Here is a 25,632-nt window from a genome sequence, read left to right as displayed (position 1 = left end):
AATTTGTACTCTACTTCCACCTTGCTATGGCTTTAGCAGCCCTGGTCTAAGAGGTCTCAGAGGTGAGACATGACCAAGGTTTTGGTCTGAGGATTACCAGCTGGTGGTGCTTGGCCTAGGATCTTGATCTTGATTCCATCAGTCTGCAGATGACAGACTGTATAAGGCTGATATAGGCCCACGTATACTTCAGCTATAAAAGTCTGTCTCGGTCCACATAATGACCTACTACTGTGTCATCACAGACACACACAACCACCAAGCAGCCTTGGTCATTGAGGAACCAACCAACATACTTAGTGCTGGGGAGGGTGAGAGGGTGGGTAAAAGCTTAGTGATTTTCCCACCCTCCCCAGTCGCCTTCCTTTGACAATTTTTTTTCTGATGTTTCAATACTGCTAGGATTGGAAAGAAACATAAGAAAGCTGTCCATTGAAGAGAATGTGCTTACAATCCCGTAACGGGACATGTTTTGACTGGCTGGGGAAGGAAGAAAAAGTGTTTAAGAATAAGACAAACACTTGGAGGAAGAAGAGGGATCCCGGTGGAGAGAGTAAGCGGAGACAACAGACGGAACTCCAGCAAGTGTTCCACTGTTGCTGAGGACCATTGACCAGCTAATAAGCCCACAATGTAAACAGATGTCGCTAGTGCCGCCATGGTAACGCCTTCACAATACACATCTCCTTCGCAATACACAAATCTTTAAAAACTCAAGTTTCTCATTCATCCTCCTCCCCAAAGCTTCCTCCTCCTTATCCAAGCAAAAGCTCCACGTATTAGTATTGTGGTAAGCGGGATATGGACACTTATCCAGTGTTGGCCCAAGAAAAGAGTCTTAGACTCTATGCATCACTGCGATTTAGCTAATGCACGTAATAGGGGCTATTTTTTTCTTAATGCCTCCTTCTTGATGTGCGCAAGTGGGTGTACAGGTGAGAATAAACACAGAGTCCTTAGGGGAGTGGGATAGAGCACAGAAAGGGCTGTCCCCCCACTCTTCTACCTCATCGCCGCCACAGCGACAACCATGACAACCCAGCAGTCCAAGTGCGCTTGAGGCTGCAGGTGCCGGCGTGTTTAGCTGCATTAAGCACTGACAACACACCAGCGGGAAGAGTAATCACATTTACCTGGCTGTCAGCCGTGGCCAGGTCGTGTAGCGCCCCGCACTCTGCAAGCACAGCACAAAGACCCAGGACTCCCTCTCCATCACCCTCACATGCACAACACACACCTGGGATACATTTAGGAAGGTGATAGTCAGTCAGAGACCCCAGGGAGAGGGGAGTGTTGGTGGAGTGAAACCATGGAAGGATGGGCGGGAAGGGGGTGCTCAACCAAGCACAGGGATCAATGTTCTTCACACTTCCCAGCCTCTGGGGGTAGCAGTGGTGGAGCCATGGGGCTTCGTGTTCAAAGGGGCCATCGGCGGATTAGGAGCCTAGGGGCCTGGAGCATGGGCCAATCAGACAGAATGGGACCAGCCGACCGGCAGGCGCCTTCAGGGACACCTCGTGTTCCCCACACCTGGTACCAGAGGAAGCCATTTTACACAGCCCCCGGCCTGCTCCTTTCTCTCACCTCTGGTCGTAACTCTTTCTGAACTGAGTCAGGGTGAGGGCACGTTCCAACGACATCCATTTACAGCACACTCCACCCTCAGAGGAAAACTGCCTTGGCATTTCCACATGTGCTCCATTAGGCATCTAAATTCTGTTAAATACAGCCTCTGGTAAAACATTGGAATGGAATTAATATTTCATCATTATCTGAGTCACACAGAGAGAGAGAGAGAGAGAGAGAGAGAGAGAGAGAGAGAGAGAGAGAGAGAGAGAGAGAGAGATTGAGAGAGAAATGGAAGACAGTGCGCCCCAATAGCGGTATGACTCTCTCCATCCACTGCCTGTTCTGCAGAAAGAATGGAGCGCTTTCAGGCTCTATGGCCCCTTTGACTTTTCTTACTGCTTCTGAACTCTCCATTTGACTGTGACTTTTAAGCACTACCCCGAGGCACTGCCACCCCTTATTGTGACCCCCAACCACCACCCCAACCACAAGCCACCCCAACCACGGCCCCTAGTTTCCCTTGGCTTCAGTGGTCTGGAACCTTCTACCACCAGTGCTCACACACACACACACTTTCTCTCTCTCTCTCTCACACACACACACACACACACACACACACACACACACACACACACACACACACACACACACACACACACACACACACACACACACACACACACACACACACACACACACACACACACACACAGTGGCAGTCATGCTGAGCTAAGACCGGGCTGTAATCGACAGTAATGTTCTGCTTGCGAGGATCCTGTCGGCTATGCCAAAGAACAGACCCTGGGCCCGAATTTAAGTAACCTTTCCCATTAGTACTGTAGCTTTGTGGTGGATGTACGCACCAGTGCGTACAAAGGAGATGCCGGCTAATGAACTAAATACATACAGCTACTTTAAAGGACCAAAGCCGGAGCCAGGGAGAGAGAGACCTTTTCATTACAGCCTACAGATTAAAACTACTCGGTCAGGCTCAATTCGCAGGCAATTTAGCGAAACTAAACAGGCCATCACATCAAATCCTTGTCCGGAGGCCACGCACATGCACGAAATTGACCTCCTAAACACCCCCCCCCTCGCTCTCCACTCATCTGTCTCTCATTCTATAACTGCATCTTTCTCTTATTCCTTTGTTCTATTTCCCTCTCTCACTCTCTCTCTAACCACGGCTCCTTCACTCCTCTCTCTCTCTAATATTTGATTTTTCTATCATACTCTCCCTCTCCCTCAAACCTCATGTCCCTCCCTTCTCTTTTCATATCAACAGTATCTTTCTACCTCACTCTATCACCCTCACTCTATTCCTCCCCCTTCCCCACACTCTCTCTGTCCCAGTGAGAGAGAGAAGGGAGACGAGGGGGTAGTGAGAGTGGTTTGACTGTGCAGTGCAGTGTTGTGTTGGGGCTTTGATGTGTGTGTTGATGAGTGAAAGTGGAGTACTGTGCTCAGGCAGGCCCCTAATGAGAGAATTAAGAAGCTACGCTGAACGCTCCACATACTAACTTCCCAGAGAGCGAGCAAAAGAGAGAGACAGGATTAGGGAGAGAGAAAAGGAGAGGGAGGAAGGGAGAGAGGTAGAGAAAGCAGCTGATCCGTCAGGCCTAATCAAGCGACTAGCAGCCCTGCCTTTTACCTATTACTGTACAGAGAGAACCTTGGTGCCACTGTTGGGGGGTGGGGGGGTGGGTCTACATGCAAGTCCTTGAGCCTGCCGCCTCACTCAAATGACAGTATATTGTTCATAAATATACATAGAACAAGGCCAAATGTTCTATCTTAACCCCCGAAAATATTGTATGTTAGGTTTTATGTAATTATCCATCAATTTACTAAATCACTGAGGCAATTCAAGTTGTCTGATGACCTAAAGCCCTGCTGACACAAACTAGCTATGTACCCACTACTTTTGACTTCATAAACACATTTTTTTATGTACTCACCGTAGTGGGAATCCAGGTATCCGTTGCGGGGATCCATGGCAAACAGCGTTCCGCGATAGGGCAGGCCGTGGTCCGCCAGGTGGGGCAGTGAGCTGTGCAGCTCTTTCTTTACCAGTGGGGGGCGCTCTTCTGTGGACGTGGAGGACTCCTCACCCAGCTTGCTTCCAGGGGTGCCAGGCGTGGAGGCCTGGGTGCTGATGGCGTTGCGCCTCTCGCGGTGGTGGTGGTACTGCGTGCCCAATCGCTCATCTTCTTTAAGGGAACAGGGGGGAGAGAGAGGGTGAAATTATATATTTTGGTAAAAATAGGAGTCCATATTTACTGACGATACAGCATAGATCTCGGTACATTGAAATATACTGTAAGATACTAAGTCGAAAGGCTGCTTAATTCTTCACAAACAGAAATCCATTTGGTTGTGACAGTGGTTTCACTGTCAGTAGAATCATAACAGAGACTTACGGCTGCTGCCGACAAAGGGAAATTCTTTACCTCTCAGAGTATGCGCACACACAAACACAAGACAAGACACCCATGGACATGGGAAAGAAGTAAGATCAAGTAGCATACTCCTGTGAGGGGCAGTACGATTTGTTTTGTACACCTGCAACCAACCAAATACGCAAATCCACCTGGGTTTAGCCTCCATAGGAGACATCTGAACTTTTGAGTTCTCAAGCAGCAGTCAGATACATCCTATAGGACTCATCTCTGGTACTCTCACCAACTAAACGAACCCAACCCCCTGCATCGTGGCCACAGTCAGAGGGGGAGCGATTCCCACAAGTCAGATCTTAAAGGCAGCTCTGTTCTTTTTATAAAATAAATGGATTCCCATGGAGAAAGCAACCGGGTCTTCTCGCCTGCATTCCAAACTGCCCATTAACCAGCCTCATGGGTAGTATCAACCCCCCCCCCCCCCCTCTTCCTCTTCCTCCTCCTCAACCCCCCGTCTTCCAGAGTAATCTCTCGCTCTCTTTCTCTCTCAGGGTGAAAGAGAGAAATTAAGAGGAGAAATGGAGAGACGGAAAGGAGAGTTCCCCTGAGAAGCTATCCCTAGTGTGTTGGGCAGATTTTGTGGGGATAAAAGTGAAGAGAGTTCAAGGGCTGATCTGCTTTGGAAAGACTTGAGTTTGACCTAAACACTGACCCTGGCCTTCATGGGGTCGCTTGGCCCCTGACCTGGTGGGTGATACTGTACAGACTTATTAGGAGTAGTCCTTAAAGAGCAGATACTCTGGACAAAAAAAATTCTGGTCTGAGATTATTCCTATCATCAGAACCTATAGTATGATTATGATAAATTATTAGAGCTGAATATTTTTAGGTAAATGCTTTGTACGATTGAAAGTTTTACACTGGCAGCTCTAGCCTTGTGCAATTAAGAGCTATTGCGGAGGCAGTTTGATTCAGTTACATACGATTCTATCAATATTCCTCTACCAGATCCAGAGTCCACCAAGTTTATCCTGACTGAGCAACAGATTCACTTCATTAGACGCTGCTGGGAAATCTCCCCTGGTCCAAGTTCCTGGTTGATTCTAATTTCACTGTGGTTGTTGATGATCAGCACGGTCCAGTGCCCATTACCCACAGCCTGTTTCTGTCTCTCTCTCTCCGTCTCTCTCTTTTAAATGTCTCACTGAGGGCCCTGGCAGAGTGCTGCGGTGCCGGTGCCAAAGGTTCTGTAGCACTTACCAGCCTAGCACTGCAAGGCCCCCCTATGAACTGCAGCCCTCCAAAAGCCAATTAAGAGGAGAAGAGAGGGCTCGATTAAAGAGCGCTACCCCGAGCACCCCGAGTTGGCCGCTACAGTAGCGAGAGAGTGGCACGAAAATAGAGAGAAAGAGAGAGAAGAGAGAAAGAGAGAGACCCACGGGTCTGTCATTTATTCCTCTCACTCTCCCACATCCATTACCTGCGTTAGGGCCCAGCCATGCCCCGAATGGCGCCACGGCGCTCGGAGCAGCAAATTCCACAAGTCTTAACGCGGAACTGACAAGCCAGTGAGAGAGCAGAGGCTCACGCTCTCATCCGCAGGAACTGACAGTGTCAGTTATGATATAAGTATTTAATCCTATACTGCACAGCCCCTGATCTTATTAAGGGAATAATGGCATTTATGCTGTTAAAGCTGGATTAATAGGGTCTTCTCTGGCAAAGCGCAATATTAACATAAAGGGATTTCAGATTTCAGGGTTCATGTTCTCGCACGAATTGGATTTAAGGAAGGAAGTCGCGACTGTAAACTGTGCTGGGAGCCAATAGAGCAAAGGATAGTGCTGCTGAGAGGAGTGTGGGCCTATATGTACTGAATACTCATCCAGCAAACACAGTGCAGAGGCCAGGAATAAGACCTTGCATCTATAGTAGACCCGGGATAAGTTTCTGGTTCTTGTTCTAGTTTATTTATGTATGAGTTCCATAGATTTGACATACACAATGTGCTTGTAGCAATAATCTTTGGACTTTTGCAAGTGAAGCCAAACTCCCACAAGCCCAGCTAAACAGTGTATATGAACTCTTTCTAGAGACAAAATACTGTGGTCATTATTCCCAAAGATATTATTACACTACATTCCTATCTTTCACTTTGGCTTCTTCCCCTCTCCCCAGTTGGGTGTCTCTCTTTCTCTCCCTCCCTCCACCTCTCTATCTATTTCTCTCTCAGTGAAATCCAGCCCTGTTCACTCATGTCTCTGAGATGTCAAGCAGATAATAGTAAAATCAAACCAGTGTCACGCCATTCCCCTCCTCCCTCTACTTCGCCATGGTGAACTGAGTCAGGGGGGTTCATCATTCTTCCGTATACCACCTTAAGGGTGTCTATTTTTTCAGTCTATACCTGTCACACCCTGATCTGACTCACCAGTCTTTGTGCTTGTCTCCACCCCCCTCCAGGTGTCACCCATCTTCCCCATTATCCCCTGTGTATTTTTACCTGTGTTCTCTGTTTGTTGCCACTTCGTTTTGTTCGTGAAACCTACCAGTGTTTGTTTCTTGCTCCTGTTTTCTAGCCCTTCCCATTTTTTATCGCTCTGCCTGCCCTGACCCTGAGACTTCCTGCTGTTCTGTACCTTGCCCCACCTTATTGGAATATTGACCCCTGCCTTCCCTGACCCTGAAACTGCCTGCTGTTCTGTACCTTGCCCCAACTTACTGGAATATTGACCCCTGCCTGCCCTGACCCTGAGACTGCCTGACGTTCTGGACCTTTTGCACCCTCTCTGGATTATTGACCCCTGCCTGCCGTTGTTTGCCTGCCCCTGTATTAGAAATACACTTTTGGTTCTTCGACACTGTCTGCATCTGGGTCATACCTGAAACGTGACATACCATCTAAATGGGTTCTTTATTTCAGCGTTTACCACCTAAAATGGGTTAATTATTTCAGCATATACAGTTGAAGTTGGAAGTTTACATTCACCTCAGCCAAATACATTTAAACTCAGTTTTTCACAATACCTGAAATTTTATCCTAGTAAAAATTCCCTGTCTTAGGTCAGTTAGGATCACCACTTTATTTTAAGAATGTGAAATGTCAGAATAATTCTAGAGAGAATGATTTATTTCAGCTTTTATTTCTTTCATCACATTCCCAGTGAGTCAGAAGTTTACATACACTCAATTAGTACTTGGTAGCATTGCCTATAAATTGTTTAACTTGGGTCAAATGTTTCGGGCAGCCTTCCATAAGCTTCCCACAATAAGTTGGGTGAATTTTGGCCCATTCTTCTTGACAGAGCTGATGTAACTGAGTCAGGTTTGTAGGCCTCCTTGCTCGCACACGCTTTTTCTGTTCTGCCTACAATTTTTTTATAAGATTGAGGTCAGGGCTTTGTGATGGCCACTCCAATACCTTGACTTTGTTGTCCTTAAGCCATTTTGCCACAACTTTGGAAGTCTGCTTGGGGTCATTTGGAAGACCCATTTGCGACCAAGCTTTAACTTCCTCGCTGATCTCTTGAGATGTTGCTTCAATATATCCACATAATTTTCCTACCTCATGATGCCATCTATTTTGTGAAGTGCACCAGTTCCTCCTGCAGCAAAGCACCACCACAACTTGATGCTGCCACCCCCATGCCTCACGGATGGGATGGTGTTCTTTGGATTGCAAGCCTCACCCCCTTTTTCCTCCAAACATAACGATGGTCATTACGGCCAAACAGTTCTATTTTTGGAGACATTTCTCCAAAAATATGATCTTTGTCCCCATGTGCAAGTTGCAAACCGTAGTCTGGCTTTTTTATGGCGGTTTTCGAGCAGTTGCTTCTTCCTTGCTGAGCGGCCTTTCAGGTTATGTCGATATAGAACTTGTTTTACTGTGGATATAGATACTTTTGTACCTGTTTCCTCCAGCATCTTCACAAGGTCCTTTGCTGTTGTTCTGGGATTGATTTGCACTTTTCGCACCAAAGTACATTCATCTCTAGGAGACAGAACGTGTCTCCTTCCTGAGTAGTATGATGGCTGCGTGGTCCCATGGTGTTTATACTTGCATACTATTGTTTGTACATATGAACATGGTACCTTCAGGCGTTTGGAAATTGTTCCCAAGGATAAACCAGACTTGTGGAGGTGTACAATTGTTTTTCTGAGATCTTGGCTGATTTCTTTTGATTTTCCCATGATGTCAAGCAAAGAGGCACTGAGTTTGAAGGTAGGCCTTGAAACACATCCAAAGGTACACCTCCAATTGACTCAAATGATGTCAATTAGCCTATCAGAAGCTTGTAAAGCAATGACATGATTTTTTTGAATTTTCTAAGCTGTTTAAAGGCACAGTCAATTTAGTGTATGTAAACTTCTGACCCACTGGAATTGTGATACAGTGAATTATAAGTGAAATAATCTGTCTGTAAACAGTTGTTGGAAAAATTACTTGTGTCATGCACAAAACTATAGTTTGTTAACAAGAAATTTGTGGAGTGGTTGAAAAACGAGTTTTAATGACGCCAACTTAAGTGTATGTAAACTTCCAACTTCAACTGTAACACCTTAAATGGTTTAACAAACACTGGGCAGCAGAAGGTCAACAACTAACACTTGAATGGTGATGCTGAAAGAGGAGGAATACTCCAAGGCTTATTATATTTACATCCCGTTCTAATGTCATCCAACCAAAATGGCTGGAAAACTTGGCTAGATTTTATTTGACTTTATTTTAACCCTTCTGAGCTTCACGTGTGCAGTTTACTGATAATGATTCTTACAATCAGGTCCAAAACGCCACACTTGATAAAAATAAGCAATAGACTGTATAAAATAAATAATACAAATACCTAACTATATTGAATGCTCAAAAAAAGAGGAAATTATATTATTTTATTCTAATGCAATTGCTCAGAGAAAGCGATTTTGTTAAACAAGTAATATTCTTGTCTTCTCAAAAAGATATGGGTTAAAATTATTGGCACCCCTGTTTTCAATACCTCACCTTGCGAGGATAACGGCACTGAGCCTTTTTCTTAAATGTTTTAAGGGATTGGAGAACACATTGGGAGGGACCTTAGACCATTCTTCCATACAGAATCTTTTCAGATCCTTGATATCCTTCGTGTGCGCTTATGGACTGACCTCTTCAATTCAAACCACAGGTTTTCAAAGGAGTTCAAACCCAGAGACTGAGAGGGCCATTGCAAAATGTTGATTTTGTGGTCAGTGAACAATTTCTTTGTGAATTTTGATGTGTGCTTGAGGTTAATTGTCTTGCTGGAAGATCCACTTGCGGCCAAGATTCAGCCTCCTGGCAGAGGCAACCAGATTTTGGGCTAAAATGTCCTGGTACTCTGTAAAGTTAATGTAAAGCAAAAAAAAGATTGGAGCATACAATTTAGCTCAGAGGCTTTCCAGTCAGCGTTCTCACCCATTGCGGTGGTACTGAGTGCTCTTGCTCTGATGTGGAGGACACAGGTGTCTGCAAACACTTTGAAAAGCCTGAACTTCAGGAGCACCTCTCCAACCCTGACCATCATCAGCCTCAAACAGACCCTTTTGGATTCTTCTCTTTCTTCCTTCCCTCATTTTTCATTTCTCTTTCATTTCCCCCCCTTTTTCCCATCGTTGCCCCCATCCCGTCCTCTTCTCCTCCACCGATTCACAGGTCTATTCACCAACAACACAAAGCAGCAAGCCGGTCCTCAGTGGACCAAGGGGAAGCATGCCTCACACACAAAAAAAATGAAAAAAGAACTGTCCTGGTCTCTCTATGGTGATTGAATTTCTTAACATCTTTTCAAAAAGCGCTTAAATGCCTGGAGGCGAGAGGAAGAAACAAGCTAATGGTGGATGGGGAGCACTGAACAAATTTCAGAGCCCTTTCCTGCTCGCGTTTGAGGTTGAAAGTGAGCTCCTACCTTTCAAGTTTCAAAGTCCACCTTCCTCCTGAAGTGTCACTGAAGGATTTGAAAAGAAGGTAATTGTGCTCACTGTCGTCCTGATCAGAGCGCACGCTAGTATTTCCGGGGCTTTCTCTGCCACTATAATGGAGCCTAGTGCTCTCTCTTACCCACCTTCTCACTCACTTTTTCCTCTTCCTCTCTCATTCTTCATTTTCACATGCTCTCACTTTCTATTTCACTTTCTCTCTCTCTCGATCTCTCTTTCTCGCCCAGCCAGCCGGTCATTAAATCCTGATGCCCAGGTTTCTCCCCTTTTTATTCTGGGGCCGTTCAATGTAAAAGGCTGCTCTGGATACCTTTAGAGAAGCCCCATGCCTGAGCAGGGGAGGGCCTTTAATGGCCGAGCATAAAGGAGGAGGGAACTCATGCAACAAATGACAAAATTAAATTATAATGAGGTATGGAGTGGAGAGGAGCCAATTCCTTTGAGGAGGGGAAAGAGAGAGAGATATAGAGAGTTGGGCCCTGGGACAAGGGGGCTGAAGTTAAGGGTGCCTGGCTAATTCAAAGTAATGAGAGGGAGAGAAGACAAAAAGCCTGTCTGCTTCGGAGGGAGTTAGTGTTTCTCAAAGGCAGTAGCCGTTGTGTATAACAAGGGTTGGAGTGCCAATCTGCTCCAGCCTCTCAGACATTTGACTTGGTACCCTACAGACAAGATGATTTTAGTAGTCTCTTTCGCCTTACGCTACTACATGTGTTTCAGTCAGAGGATCACGAAGGGGCATTTGCACATTGTTGCACATTCTACACACTGAACCGGCTTTGTTGGGCGGAACCTTTATCATTAAGGAGGTGTCATTCATTGTGCCTCTGAACAAGTGCCAGCAGCAACACAACTTTTCTCCTCCACCTGCACATTTTTGCAAGTCATGTTGTCGGTGGCGTGGTGATGGGGTTTGGCTGGAGAACCCGATGGAGGAAGGGGGAGAGGAGGAGTGGAGGATGCAGACGGAAAACACAAAACGCTTCTTCAAAGCTCCTCTCCTCCTGTGCAATAATCTTTCTCTCTCTCATCTTTTTTCTTTCTCTTGTAAATCAACTCCCGGCAAAAAGACTCAAGACTACCCAATTAACAATGAAAGGAGGAGAAATTACAGCAGCTGGCTAGGGTTTAATAAGAGCGCAGCAGCTACCTCTCCAAGCGGCTTAGGGAGAGCTTGCTGTACCTGGCACCTGCGCTATCTATAGACGGAGGGAATAATTTACGATTAGCAGAACAGGCTGAAAGGAGAAAGAGAGTGAGAGAGAACCTTCAAACTCCACGAGAGGAGGAATCGCAAACACAACAAGAGAAGTGATCAGCATGGATAAGTGCAATTGTCTGTGTTTTTCTGATCAACTTCTTGGCTAGCTGTCCTATAGGATGCAGGTTTTTGCAAGAATGTTTCCTTTTAACCCCTGCTGAGGGAGCTTCAGTGGCATCTCCCACAACAGAGTTCAGTTGTGTATTGTGTTAAAGGTAACTGAGTCTTAACGGAACTTTTTCAAGTGTCTTTCACATGGAAACGGGTCATTGTCGAATGTCACAACACTAGCACACCATCAGATAACAACCTGTTCTCTTAACCTCCCAAGCCATGATCTGTAGCATCATGGACAATAGACTATTGGCCATCTTCCCATTTATCAATCACAAATCATAGATGTATGAATATAACTTTGATAATATTTATTTTCAGGATACCAACAGAGAAAAGTAGACAATTACCAATCTATAAAATCAATGTGGAAACCACACAAAAGTGTGCAACTGTGCAATACGCCAGAGTTCCCTCTGTAACTTTTAGTCCTTGTCTTATTTCTTATTTCTGCCTGGAGTCCCACACTCTGGCGCTGGGGTTCTTCTGGGGCCCTACCAGGGGCCCCTGGCTCTCAGTCACAGGCCATAGCCTAGAGCAGGGTTTCCCATACTCAGTCCTGCCCCGCCCAACAAATTTGCACCCATGGGGGGACCCAAGACAGAGTTTGGGAAACCCTGGCCTAGAAGGCAGAGGGAATAGAGGGGAGGAATCAAAAGAAAGCTAGCTTCTTCCACTTTACCTTGTCTCTGTGCTCTCTGTGCTCAAATCAGCCTCACAGCAGGGCTGTGCCTAACCCCACTCCAATCCCCACTGACTACCTTTCACACATCAGGGGCCTGATGCAGGCCCACCGTTGGGGCACGGAGCACTCTCTACAGCCCCTCAACCCATTTCATCAGGAGCACATTGTGAAGAAGCAGTGATGTTCTAGTCAAAGAGCTACAAGCACTGGCTAAAATGCACGGTGATGGTTTGGGCCATGGGTGTCCATGCCTTTTAGAATGTTTAATAATTTCAGTCAAAGGGCACCTTGGCTCATTTTCTTTTAAGGATCAAACCCAGGAGATGCATTTGATCAGTGCTCAAAACCACAAAGGCAATAACAAAGGCAATTTCCACTATATTCATTTAAACTGAAAAAAAAAAAATAAGGTTTGGGTTCCATGTTTCATGAGCTGAAATAAAAGATCCCAGAAATGTTCCATATATACAAAAAGCTTATTTTTCTCAAATGTTGTTTACATCCTTGTTATTAAGCATTTCTCCTTTGCCAAGATAATCCATACAGGTGTGGCATATCAAGAAGCAGATTAAACAGAATTATCATTACACAGGTGCACCTTGTGCTGGGGACAATAAAAAGCCACTCTAAAATGTGCAGTTTTGTCTCGCAACACAATGCCACAGATGTCTCAAGTTGAGGGAGCATGCAATTGGCATGCTGACTGAAGGAATATCCACCAGAGCTATCACCAGATAATTCAATATTAATTTCTCTACCATAAGCCGCCTCTAACATTGTTTTAGAGAATTTGGCAGTATGTCCAACCGGCTTCACAACCGCAGACCACGTGTAACCACGCCAGCCTGTAGCACTAACTCCAAAACGTTTTGGGACACTGTAAAGTCCCATGAGAACAAGAGCACCTCCTAGGTAACACTGTCACCACCGATAAATCTACGATAATCGAGAATTTCAATAAGCATCTCTACGGCTGGCCATGCTAAAATCCTGGCTACCCCAACCACGGCCAACAGCTCCGCACTACCCCAACCAAGGCCAACAGCTCCGCACCCCCCGCAACTACTTGCCCAAGCCTCTCCAGCTTCTCCTTCACCTTAATCCAGATAGCAGATGTTCTGAAAGAGCTGCAAAACCTGGACCCGTACAAATCAGCTGGGCTAGACAATCTGGACCCTCTCTTTCTAAAATGATCTGCCGCCATTGTTGCAACCGCTATTACCAGCCTGTTCAACCTCTCTTTTGCATCGTCCGAGATCCCTAAAGATTGGAAAGCTGCCGCGGTCATCCCCCTCTTCAAAGGGGGAGAAACTCTAGAACCAAACTGTTATAGACCTATATCCATCCTGCCCTGCCTTTCTAAAGTCTTCGAAAGCCAAGTTAATAAACAGATCACTGACCATTTCGAATTGCTGTGCAATCCGTTTGTTGAGCTGGTCACGGGTGCACCTCAGCCACGCTCAAGGTACTAAACGATATCAAAACCGTCATCGATAAAAGACAGACTGTGCAGCCGTCTTCATCGACCTGGCCAAGGCTTTCGACTCTGTCAATCACGGTATTCTTATCGGCAGACTCAACAGCCTTGGTTTCTCAAATGACTGCCGCGCCTGGTTCACCAACTACTTCTCAGATAGAGTTCAGTGTGTCAAATCGGAGGGCCTGTTGTCCGGACCTCTGGCAGTCTCTATGGGGGCCCCAAAGGAATCGATTCTCGGGCCGACTCTATTCTCTGTATATATCAACGATGTCGCTCTTGCTGCAAGTGATTCCCTGATCCACCGCTACACAGACGACACCATTCTGCACATATCTGGCCCTTCCTGTGACACTGTGTTAACTAACCTCCAAAGAGCTTCAATGCCATAAACACTCCTTCGGTGGCCTCCAACTGTTCTTAAACGCTAGTAAAACCAAATGCATGCTTTTCAACCGTTCGCTGCCCGCACTTGCCCGCCCGACGAGCATCACTACTCTGGACGGTTCTGACTTAGAATATGTGAACAACTACAAATACTTAGGTATCTGGCAAGACTGTAAACTCTCCTTCCAGACTCACATTAAACATCTCCAATCCAAAATTAAATTTAGAATCGGCTTCCTATTTCGCAACAAAGCCTCCTTCACTCACGCTGCCAAACATACTAACGTAAAACTGACTATCCAACTGATCCTTGACTTCGGCGATGTCATTTGCAAAATAGCTTCCAACACTCTACTCAGCAAACTGGATGCAGTCTATCACAGTGCCATCCGTTTTGTCACCAAAGCCCATTATACCAACCACCACTGCGACCTGTATGCTCTAGTCGGCTGGCCCTCGCTACATATTCGTCGCCAGACCCACTGGCTCCAGGTCATCTATAAATCTATGCTAGGTAAAGCTCTGCCTTATCTCAGCTCACTGGTCACGATAACAACACCCAACCGTAGCACACGCTCCAGCAGGAAAATCTCACTGGTCATCCCCAAAGCAAACAGCTCCTTTGGCCGCCTTTCCTTCCAGTTCTCTGCAGCCAATGACTGGAACAAATTGTAAAAATCGCTGAAGATGGAGACATATTTCCCTCACTAACTTTAAACATCAGCTATCTGAGCAGCTAACCAATCGCTGCAGCTGTACATAGCCCATCTGTAAATAGCCCACCCAATCTACCTACCTCATCCCCATATTGTTTTTATTTACTTTTCTGCTCTTTTGCACACTAGTATTTCTACTTGCACATCACCATCTGCTCATCTATTCCTCCAGTGTTAATTTGCTAAATTGTAATTACTTCGCTACTATGGCCTATTTATTGCCTTACCTCTTCATGCCATTTGCACACACTGTATGTAGACTGTCTTTTTTTTCTATTGTGTTATTGACTGTATGCTTGTTTATTCCATGTGTAACTCTGTTGTTGTTTGTGTCGCACTGCTTTGCTTTATCTTGGCCAGGTCGCAGTTGTAAATGAGAACTTGTTCTCAACTAGCCTACCTGGTTAAATAAAGGTGAAATAAAAAAATAAAAATAAATGTGTGTGTGTGCATGTGTGTGTGAATATTAAGAGAGTTAGCCAGTGCTAATTACTAGTCAGAGGGATAAGTAGACATTTCAAAGGCACCTGCTCGCCAACTGTCCCGGCACCTTCCATACCCCCTCACCCCGTTTAAATGCATATTAACTCGTATCTGAGGCTAGCACGCTAATTTAACTTTTGACAGTAGTGGACCCGGGGGGGGGGGGGGGGGCACCAGTTTGAGTGTGTCAAGAACTGCAACACTGCTGGGTTTTTCATCAAGAATGGTCCACCACGACGTCCTGGTTGGCGAGCGACAGAATGGCCATGTAGAAAACAAGCTCCCGGGCAGTTGAAAATAATTCACCCCATGAGTTAAAGAGTCGGATAAAGCTGAAATGGATGAAGATATGCACGGCCCTCATAAAGCAAGGCAAGATGACAACAACAAAATTGAAATGGAGAGGAACCCGGCGAAGGAAATGCTGATTAATGTTAGCAGAGAAATCCGCAAACTTAGAACCGAAATGAGAGGGAACCTGACTAGATTCAAGGATGAAGAAGGATATAAAGAAGGAGTTAGCGGAATTAAAACAAATTTACAGTGAGGCTCCAGGAAACTAAAGAGGAAATTCACACCCCAAGAACAGCTTTGAAAGGGGCAGAGACATGGATGAGACGGCTGGATGAACAAAACATGGAAATTGGCGAAGCTCTACTCCTGTTATGGAAACAACAATGACGAATACAGGAGAAGCTGATGGATCTTGAGGGCTGGTCCAGGCGCAACAATATCTATATTTACGGCATTAACGAGATATGTACCAATTCATAGAAGGTCTACTCAAAAACAAACATTCTCTGCCGACATACACAGCTCTTCAGATCCAGAGAGCACTTGCTCAATAACCAAGCGCTGATCTATCCCCTAGATCCGTTGTTGTCAATACAATACAAAGGAATACGCTTTCAATCCCCCATGGACAAGATGAGAGTCCCCTGGGAGTTTGGGGGCCAACAGCAGTGTGGTCGAGGAAGCGCAGGACATTTAAAAAAATATGTTTATTTCACCTTAATTTAACCAGGTAGGCCAGTTGAGAACAAGTTCTCATTTACAACTGCGACCTGGCCAAGATAAAGCAAAGCAGTGTGACAAAAACAATAACACAGAGTTACACATAGGATAAACAAACGTACTGTCAATAACACAATAGAAAAAATCCATGTACAGTGTGTGCAAATGAAGTAAGGTTAGGGAGGTGAGGCAATAAAAAGGCCATAGTGGCGAAATAATTACAATTTAGCATTAACACTGGAGTGATAGATGTGCAGATGATGATGTGTAAGTAGAAATACTAGGGTGCATAAGAGCAAATAAATAAATAACAATATGGGGATGAGGGTAGTTGGGTGTACAGGTACAGTGATCGGTAAGCTGCTCAGATAGCTGATGCTTAAAGTTAGTGAGGGAGATATGAGTCTCCAGCTTCAGTGATTTTTGCAATTCGTTCCAGTCATTGGCTGCAGAGAACTGGAAGGAAAGGTGGCCAACGGAGGTGTTGGCTTTGGGCATGACCAGTGAAATATACCTGCTGGAGTGTGTGCTACGGGTGGGTGTTGCTATGGTGACCAGTGAGCTGAGATAAGGCGGGGCTTTACCTAGCAAAGACATAGATGACCTGGAGCCAGTGGGTTTAGAATATGTAGCCAGCCAACAAGAGCGTACAGGTCGCAGTGGTGGGTAGTATATGGGGCTTTGGTCACAAAATGAATGGCACTGTGATAGACTACTTCCAATTTGCTGAGTAGAGTGTTGGAGGCTATTTTGTAAATGACATCGCCGAAGTCAAGGATCGGTAGGATAGTAAGTTTTAGTATGTTTGGCAGCATGAATGAAGGAGGCTTTGTTGCAAAATAGGAAGCCTATTCTAGATTTAATTTTGGATTGGAGACACTTAATGTGAGTCTGGAAGGAGAGTTTACAGTCTAACCAGACACCTAGGTATTTGTAGTTGTCCACATATTCTAAGTCAGAACCGTCCAGAGTAGTGATGCTAGGCGGGCGGGCACGTGCGTGCAGCAATCGGTTAAAGAGCATGTAGTTTTACTAGCATTTAAGAGCAGTTGGAGGCCACAGAAGGAGTGTTGTATGGCATTGAAGCTCGTTTGGAGGTTAGTTAACACAGTGTCCCAGGAAGGGCCAGATGTATACAGAATGGTGTCGTCTGCATAAAGGTGGATCAGAGAATCACCAGCAGCAAGAGCAACATCATTGATATACAGAGAAAAGAGTCGGCCGAGAATTTAACCCTGTGGCACCATAGAGACTGCCAGAGGTTCGGACAACAGGCCCTCCGATTTGACACACTGAACTCTATCTGAGAAGTAGTTGGTGAACCAGGCGAGGCAGTCATTTGAGAAACCATGGCTATTGAGGCTATTGATAAGAATTTTGATGATTGACAGAGTTGAAAGCCTTGGCCAGGTCGATGAAGATGGCTGCACAGTACTGTCTTTTATATATGGCGGTTATGATATCGTTTAGGACCTTGAGCATGGCTGAGGTGCACCCATGACCAGCTCGGAAACCTAATTGCATTGTTGAGAAGGTACGGTGGGATTCGAAATGGTTGGTGATCTGTTTGTTAACTTGGCTTTCGAAGACTTTAGAAAGGCAAGGCAGGATGGATATAGGTCTGTAACAGTTTGGGCCTAGAGTGTCTCCCCCTTTGAAGAGGGGCAGCTTTCCAATCTTTAGGGATCTCGGACGATACGAAAAAGAGGTTGAACAGGCTAGTAATAGCGGCTGCAACAATTTTGGCGGATAATTTTAGAAAGAGATGGTCCAGATTGTCTAGCACAGCTGGTTTGTATGGATCCAGATTTTGCAGCTCTTTTAGAACATCACCTGTCTGGATTAGGGTGAAGGAGAAGCAGGGGGGCTTGGGCAAGTTGCTGCGGGGGGTGCAGAGCTGTTGGCCGGGGTAGGGGAGGCCAGGTGGAAATCATCGCCAGCCGTAGAAAAATGCATCTTGAAATTCTCGATTATCGTATGTTTATTGGTAGTGACAGTGTTTCCTAGTTTCAGTGCAGTGGGCAGCTGGGAGGAGGTGCTCCTATTCTCCATGGACTTTACGGTGTCCCAAAACTTTTTGGAATTAGTGCTACAGGATGCAAATTTCTGTCTGAAAAAACTAGCCTTAGCTTTCCTAACTGACTGTTGGTTCCTGACTTCCCTGAAAAGTTGCATATCGTGGGGGCTATTCGTTCGCCACAGGATGTTTTTGTGCTGGTCAAGGGCAGTCAAATCCGGAGTGAACCAAGGGTTATGTTGTTAGTTCTACATTTTTTGAATGGGGCATGCTTATTTTAGATGGTGAGGAAAGCACTTTTAAAGAACCATCAGGCATCCTCTACTGACAGGATGAGGTCAATGTCCTTCCAGGATACCTGGGCCAGGTCGATTAGAAAGGCCTGCTCGGTGAAGTGTTTTAGGGAGCGTTTGACAGTGATGAGGGGTGGTCGTTTGACCGTGGGCCCATTACGGACACAGGCAATGAGGCAGTGATCGCTGAGATCCTGGTTGAAGACAGCAAAGCTGTATTTAGAGGCCAAGTTGGTCAGGATGATATCTATGAGGGTGCCCATGTTTATGGATTTAGGGTTGTACCTGGTAGGTTCCTTGATAATTTGTGTGAGATTGAGGGCATCTAGCTTAGATTGTAGGACGGCCGGGGTACTAAACATTTCCCAGTTTTGGTCACCTAACAGTACGAACTCTGAAGATAGATGGGGGAAAATAAATTCACATATGGTGTCCAGGGCACAGCTGGGGGCTGAGGGGGGTCTATAACAAGCGGCAACAGTGAGAGACTTATTTCTGGAAAGGTGCATTTTTAAAGTAGAATCTCAAACTGTTTGGGCACAGACCTGAATAGTATGACAGAACTCTGCCCCCTATGGCAGTTCTATCTTGAAGGTTAATGTTGTTGTTGGGGATGGAAATGTCAGAATTTTTGGTGGCCTTCCTAAGCCAGGATTCAGACACAGCTAGGACATCAGGGTTTGCGGAGTGTGCTAAAGCAGTGAATAAAACAAACTTAGGGAGGAGACTTCTGATGTTAACATGCATAAAACCAAAGCTTTTACGGTTACAGAAGTCAACAAATGAGAGCGCCTGGGGAATAGTTGTGATGCTGGGGGCTACAAAGCCCGGGTTAACCTCTACATTATCAGAGGAACAGAGGTGGATTAGGATAAGGGTACGGCTAAAGGCTATAAGAACTGGTCGCCTAGTGCGTTGGCAACAGAGAATAAAAGGGGCAGATTTCTGGGTGTGGTAGAATAGATTCAGGGCATAATGTACAGACAAGGGTATGGTAGGATGTGAGTACAGAGGGTTGTAAGCCTAGGCATTGAGTGACCAGCTAAGCCAGGTGAGGTCTCCCCATGTGTGGGGTGTGTGACTAAAGAGCTATCTAAGGCATGTTGAGCTGGACTAGGGGCTCTACAGTGGAATAAAACAATAACTAACCGAAACAACAGAAGACAAGGCATATTGACATTATAGAGAGGCATGTGTAGCAGAGTGATCATAGGGTACAATGAGCAGCCAAAAGTGAGTCCGGGAGGCGTTCGGTAGTGGTTACTATGCTAGGCGAGTTGAAGACACGGCGATTCAGAAAGGTAGCGGGCCGGGGCTAGCAGATGGGTCTTCGGCGACATCGCAACGGAAAAGCCTGATGAAATCCCATCGGACGATTACGTCGGCAGACCAGTCGTGATGGATGGGCAGGGCTCCGTGTCGGCAATAAAGGGTCCAGTCCAATTGGCAAAAGAGGTATTGTAGCCCACGAATTAGCGGGTATAGCTCTTCGGCTAGCCGGAAAATGGGCCTAGCTCGAGGCTAGCTCAAGGCTAACTGGTGCTTGCTTCGGGACAGAGGCGTTAGCCAGCGGTAGCCACTCGGTTGCAGCTAGCTAGCTGCAATGATCCGGTGTAATGGCCCAGAGCTTCAGGCAGGAATCCAGTGATGTGGTGGAGAAAAGCAGTCCGATATTGCGCTGTGCAGACTGTCAGGTATTGACCGAGCTAAAGCTGGCTGGTGTCCGAGCTAAAGGTGAAGATCGCTAGCCGTGGCTAGCAGTGACTTCTAGCTAGTAGATAGTTAGCTGACTAGCTTCTGATGGGGGTTCAAGTTATAACGTATAAAAATAGCAGATCCGTACCACATTGGGTGAGGCGGGTTGCAGGAAAGTATATTTAGATCGTAGGTGGAAAGTGAGACGGAAAAAAATGATGAAACCGACTATTTCCATGGGACAAGACGGGAAAAGACAAACACACGTCCGACTACTACGCCCTCTTGGATGCTCGTGAGGAACAGGGGATTCATTATCGAGGTACCGGCCGGAGGAGAGGAGGTGCCCAACAGTATCACTAGTGAGGGACAACTACAACGAGTGTTGACTTGAAGGCGTGTGGGAGGGGGCGGAGAGGAGACGGTACAACGAGCAAGGGACAGATTGCAGGAATTCAAGTTGAGACCTAATTCTAAGGATACATAGGTGATTTGTAAAAATGGGTGTGAGGAATTTCCTAGGGCTGAAATATGAGGTAGGTGGATAACATCTATAGATGGCAGTTTAGCTAGCTAGGGTAGATTAATAGCAACTATGGCTGGCTGATTGGCTATCATATTGCTGGGCCGGTATGACCAATTTGTAGCTAGCCAAACAGCCTGTAACATCAGCCCGGCTCATTTGTTTTGGGACTAAAACTGTCATTGTTTATAGGCTATAACCCAGCATTGGATAGGGTAACTTGAGGATTAAGGCCAATTGACTAACATACTGACACAATTTTAAGGCCGACTGTTTACTTTAACCACAATAAAGTTTTATTTGGAAACTCACAAACGAAGGGAATCTTGCAAATGGAACACTGACTCTTTTGAATAGTAACCAAGACCAGTGGGTGTGAGTCAGAAACTGGTCATAGCTAGAGTGTGCAGAGGGAGAATTTTCAGCCATCTCCGCACTGCTAGAAAGTGCGTGGATTTTTTTCGTCGAACAACACAGGGTGTGTGTGGGGAGGGCTGCATTGGGCAACCCATTTTTTGGAGGTCTATTTTATTGAGATTTTGTATCCAGATGTTCAGGGTTTAAATGATTTTATTACCTGGGTTCCAATACCGTCTTGATGTACAAAAATAATGTAACATATGATGAATGACATTAGGTTGGTGTCCTTAAATGTGAATGGTTTGAACAATCCTATTAAGAGAAGTATGGTTATTGCAAGAATAAAAAAGGAGAAAGCACAGGCCATATACCTCCAAGAAACATATTTATCACAATTGGAACATGAAAAACTGAAAAGTAGGTTTTAAAAACCCAGCTCTTTTAAACAGAAACACAAAAAAAGGGTGGAGATGCTTATTCAAAACTCAGTTCATTTTGAAAGTATTAAGGTAATTAATGACAAATAGAGGAGATTAAAGGTGATAAAGGTGAAATATGCAAACAACAGATAGTAAATACAAGATATAAGATAAGAGATCCACAAACTAGACAAATTAAACACAGACATAGAGAATACACTACCGGCAAAAGTTTTAGAACACCTTCTCGTTCAAAGGTTATCCTTTATTTGACTATTTTCTACATTGTAGAATAATAGTGAAGACATCAAAACTATGAAATAACACATATGGAATCATGTAGTAACCAAAAAAGTGTTAAACAAATCAAAATATATTTTATATTTGAGATTCTTCAAAGTAACCTCCCTTTGCCTTGATGACAGCTTTGCACACTCTTGGCATTCTCTCAACCAGCTTCATGAGCCAATCAGTTGTGTTGTGACAAGGTAAGGGGGTATAAAGAAGATAACACTATTTGGTAAAAGACTAAGTCCATATTATGGCAAGAACAACTCAATAAGCAAAGAACAATGATAGTCCATCAGTACTTTAAGACATGAAGGTCAGTCAATCTGGAAAATTTCAAGAACTTTCAAGAAAGTTTCTTCAATTGCAGTCGCAAAAACAATCAAGCGCTATGATGAAACTGGCTCTCATGAAGAACATCAGGAAAGGAAGACCCAGAGTTACCTCTGCTGCAGAGGATAAGTTCATTAGAGTTACAAGTCTCAGAAATTGCACCCCAAATAAATGCTTCACAGAGTTCAAGTAACAGACACATCTCAACATAAACTGTTCAGAGAAGACTGGGAGAATCAGGCCTTCGTGGTTGAATTGCTGAAAAGAAACCACTACTAAAGGACACCAACAAGAAGAAGAGACTTGCTTGGGCCAAGAAACACGAGCAATGAACTTTAGACAGGTGGAAATCTGTCCTTTGGTCTGGAGTTGAAATTGGAGATTTTTGGTTCCAACCGCCGTGTCTTTGTGAGGTGCGGTGTGGGTGAACGGATGATCTCCGCATATGTATTTCCCACCGTAAAGCATGGAGGAGGAGGTGTTATGGTGTGGGGGTGCTTTGCTGGTGACACTGTCTGTGATGTATTTAGAATTCAAGGCATACTTAACCAGCATGGCTACCACAGCGTTCTGCAGCGATACGCCATTCCATCTGGTTTGGGCTCAGTGGGACAATCATTTGTTTTTAACAGGACAATGACCCAACACACCTCCCTAACCAAGGCCCTTCTCCCTCGATTGTTCAGTTTGGCCGAGCGGCCAGCTCTAGGAAGAGTCTTGGTGGTTCCAAACTTCTTCTATTTAAGAATGATGGAGGCCACTGAGATCTTGGGGACCTTCAATGCTGCAGAAATGTTTTGGTACCCTTCCCCAGATCTGTGCCTTGACACAATCTTGGAACATATGATTGGAATATTTGCAGACAATGTCATAGTGTATTTGAATAAGCCAGAGGCATGTTTCCCTAAGCTTATGAATCTATTAGAGGTCATTATTCTGGATATAAATGGAATGTGCATAAAATGCAGATCCTCACATTTAACTATTTCCTTTCTCCAAAAATTAAGCCCAAATTTGGTTTGAACTGGAATTCTAAATAAATTAAATACTTGGGTGTGAATTTAACCAAAAATACCTCAAAGATATATAAAGCTAACTACAACCATATACATTTAGATATCAAGAGAGATGCTGAGAGATGGTCCATACTGCCAATGGATTTCAGCTCCAGAATAGAAGTAGTGACGATGAATATTGTACCCAGAATGTTGTACTTATTCCAATTATAATACATCAAAGTCAATTTAGAGTATGGGACAAACTGATATTGAGATTTATTTGGGATGGTACGAAACCTAGGATTAGATATTGCACATTGCAACTTCCCAAAAATAAAGGAAGGGGGGCATTACCCAACCTAAGATAATATTTATAAGTAGCACAACTCAGATCCATAGTTTACTGGTGTGATAAAAATCACTGTGCAAGTTGGAAGGATATAGAGAGAAGTATAACAGGAAAGCCAATCCAAACTTTGGTGGGAGATAGGGAACTATTTAAGACCATGGAGGGCATTTTGGACCCAATAACAACATTCATGTTAGATATTTGGTTTGATATGGTCTGGAAACACAAATTGGAGAGAGGAATTAGGATGATGAGATGGTGTGCATATGATGATTAAACCTGGAACGTATGATCAAAGGTTTAAAAAGTGGGTTAATCAGGGTATAACGGCATCGTGTACTATTGTGTAAAATGGGGAAATTATGAGTTTTCAGGATCTAAAGGCAACATACAATTTGGAATAACAGGATTTTTTAGATACTTACAATTAAAGGATTACTATATAAAGGGGGTAAAGCAGCCAAACTCCCCCATGGATTAAAATGGGAATTTTGAGAGCCATTAGTAAAGCATATATACAGTATATACAGTATATCACAAAAGTGAGTACACCCCTCACATTTTTGTAAATATTTGAGTATATCTTTTCATGTGACAACACTGAAGAAATGACACTTTGCTACAATGTAAAGTAGTGAGTGTACAGCTTGTATAACAGTGTAAATGTGCTGTCCCCTCAAAAGAACTCAACACACAGCCATTAATCTCTAAACCGCTGGCAACAAAAGTGAGTACACCCTTAAGTGAAAATTTCCAAATTGGGCCCAATTAGCAATTTTCCCTCCCCGGTGTCATGTGACTCGTTAGTGTTACAAGGTCTCAGGTGTGAATGGGGAGCAGGTGTGTTAAATTTGGTGTCATCGCTCTCACACTCCTTCATACTGACTGGTCACTGAAAGTTCAACATGGCACCTCATGGCAAAGAACTCTCTGAGGATCTGAAAAAAATAATTGTTACTCTACATAAAGATTGCCAAGACCCTGAAACTGAGCTGCAGCACGGTGGCCAAGACCATACAGCGGTTTAACTGGACAGGTTCCTCTCAGAACAGGCCTCGCCATGGTCGACCAAAGAAGTTGAGTGCACGTGCTCAGCGTCATATCCAGAGGTTGTCTTTGCTGCCAGAATTGCTGCAGAGGTTGAAGGGGTGGGGGGGGTCAGCCTGTCAGTGCTCAGACCATACGCCGTACACTGCATCAAATTGGTCTGCATGGCTGTCATCCCAGAAGGAAGCCTCTTTTAAAGATGATGCACAAGAAAGCCCGCAAACAGTTTGCTGAAGACAATCAGACTAAGGGCATGGATTACTGGAACCATGTCCTGTGGTCTGAAGAGACCAAGATAAACTTACTTGGTTCAGATGGTGTCAAGCGTGTGTGGCGGCAACCAGGTGAGGAGTACAAAGACAAGTGTGTCTTGCCTACAGTCAAGCATGGTGGTGGGAGTGTCATGGTCTGGGGCTGCATGAGTGCTGCCGGCACTGGGGAGCTACAGTTCATTGAGGGAACCATGAATGTACTGTGACATACTGAAGCAGAGCATGATCCCCTCCCTTCGGAGACTGGGCCACAGGGCAGTATTCCAACATGATAACGACCACAAATACACCTCCAAGACAACCACTGCCTTGCTAATGAAGCTGAGGGTAAAGGTGATGGACTGGCCAAGCATGTCTCCAGACCTAAACCCTATTGAGCATCTGTGGGGCATCCTCAAACGGAAGGTGGAGGGGTGCAAGGTCTCTAACATCCACCAGCTCCGTGATGTTGTCATGGAGGAGTGGAAGAGGACTCCAGTGGCAACCTGTGAAGCTCTGGTGAACTCCATGCCCAAGAGGGTTAAGGCATGATGGTGGCCTCACAAAATATTGACACTTTGGGCCCAATTTGGACATTTTCAGTTAGGGGTGTACTCACTTTTGTTGCCAGTGGTTTAGACATTAATGGCTGTATGTTGAGTTCTTTTGAGGGGACAGCAAATTTACACTGTTATACAAGCTGTACACTCACTACTTTACATTGTAGCAAAGTGTCATTTCTTCAGTGTTGTCACTTCAGTGTTGTCACATGAAAAATGTGAGGGGTGTACTCACTTTTGTGATATACTGTATATACACTGTATATACACTTAAACAACACAATGTAACTCCAAGTCAATCACACTTCTGTGAAATCAAACTTTCCACTTAGGAAGCAACAATGATTGACAATAAATTTCACATGCTGTTGTGCAAATGGAATAGACAACAGGTGGAAATTATAGGCAATTAGCAAGACACCCCCAATAAAGGAGTGGTTCTGCAGGT

General features: G+C 44.9%; 1 protein-coding gene across 1 annotated transcript in view; it reads right to left on the bottom strand.

Annotated features, from left to right (window-relative positions):
- LOC139420492 (transcriptional activator GLI3-like) overlaps nt 1–25,632 on the bottom strand; it is a 171,477-nt gene that overhangs the window by 82,661 nt on the left and 63,184 nt on the right. The window contains exon 3 of the mRNA XM_071170697.1: nt 3,528–3,779. Coding sequence (XP_071026798.1) covers nt 3,528–3,779 — 252 coding nt within the window. The remainder of the gene's footprint in view (nt 1–3,527; nt 3,780–25,632) is intronic.

This window comes from Oncorhynchus clarkii, chromosome 11 (genome assembly GCF_045791955.1).
Source record: "Oncorhynchus clarkii lewisi isolate Uvic-CL-2024 chromosome 11, UVic_Ocla_1.0, whole genome shotgun sequence".
NCBI classification, from domain to species: Eukaryota; Metazoa; Chordata; class Actinopteri; order Salmoniformes; family Salmonidae; genus Oncorhynchus; species Oncorhynchus clarkii.
This window is presented reverse-complemented; position numbering and strand designations above follow the sequence as displayed.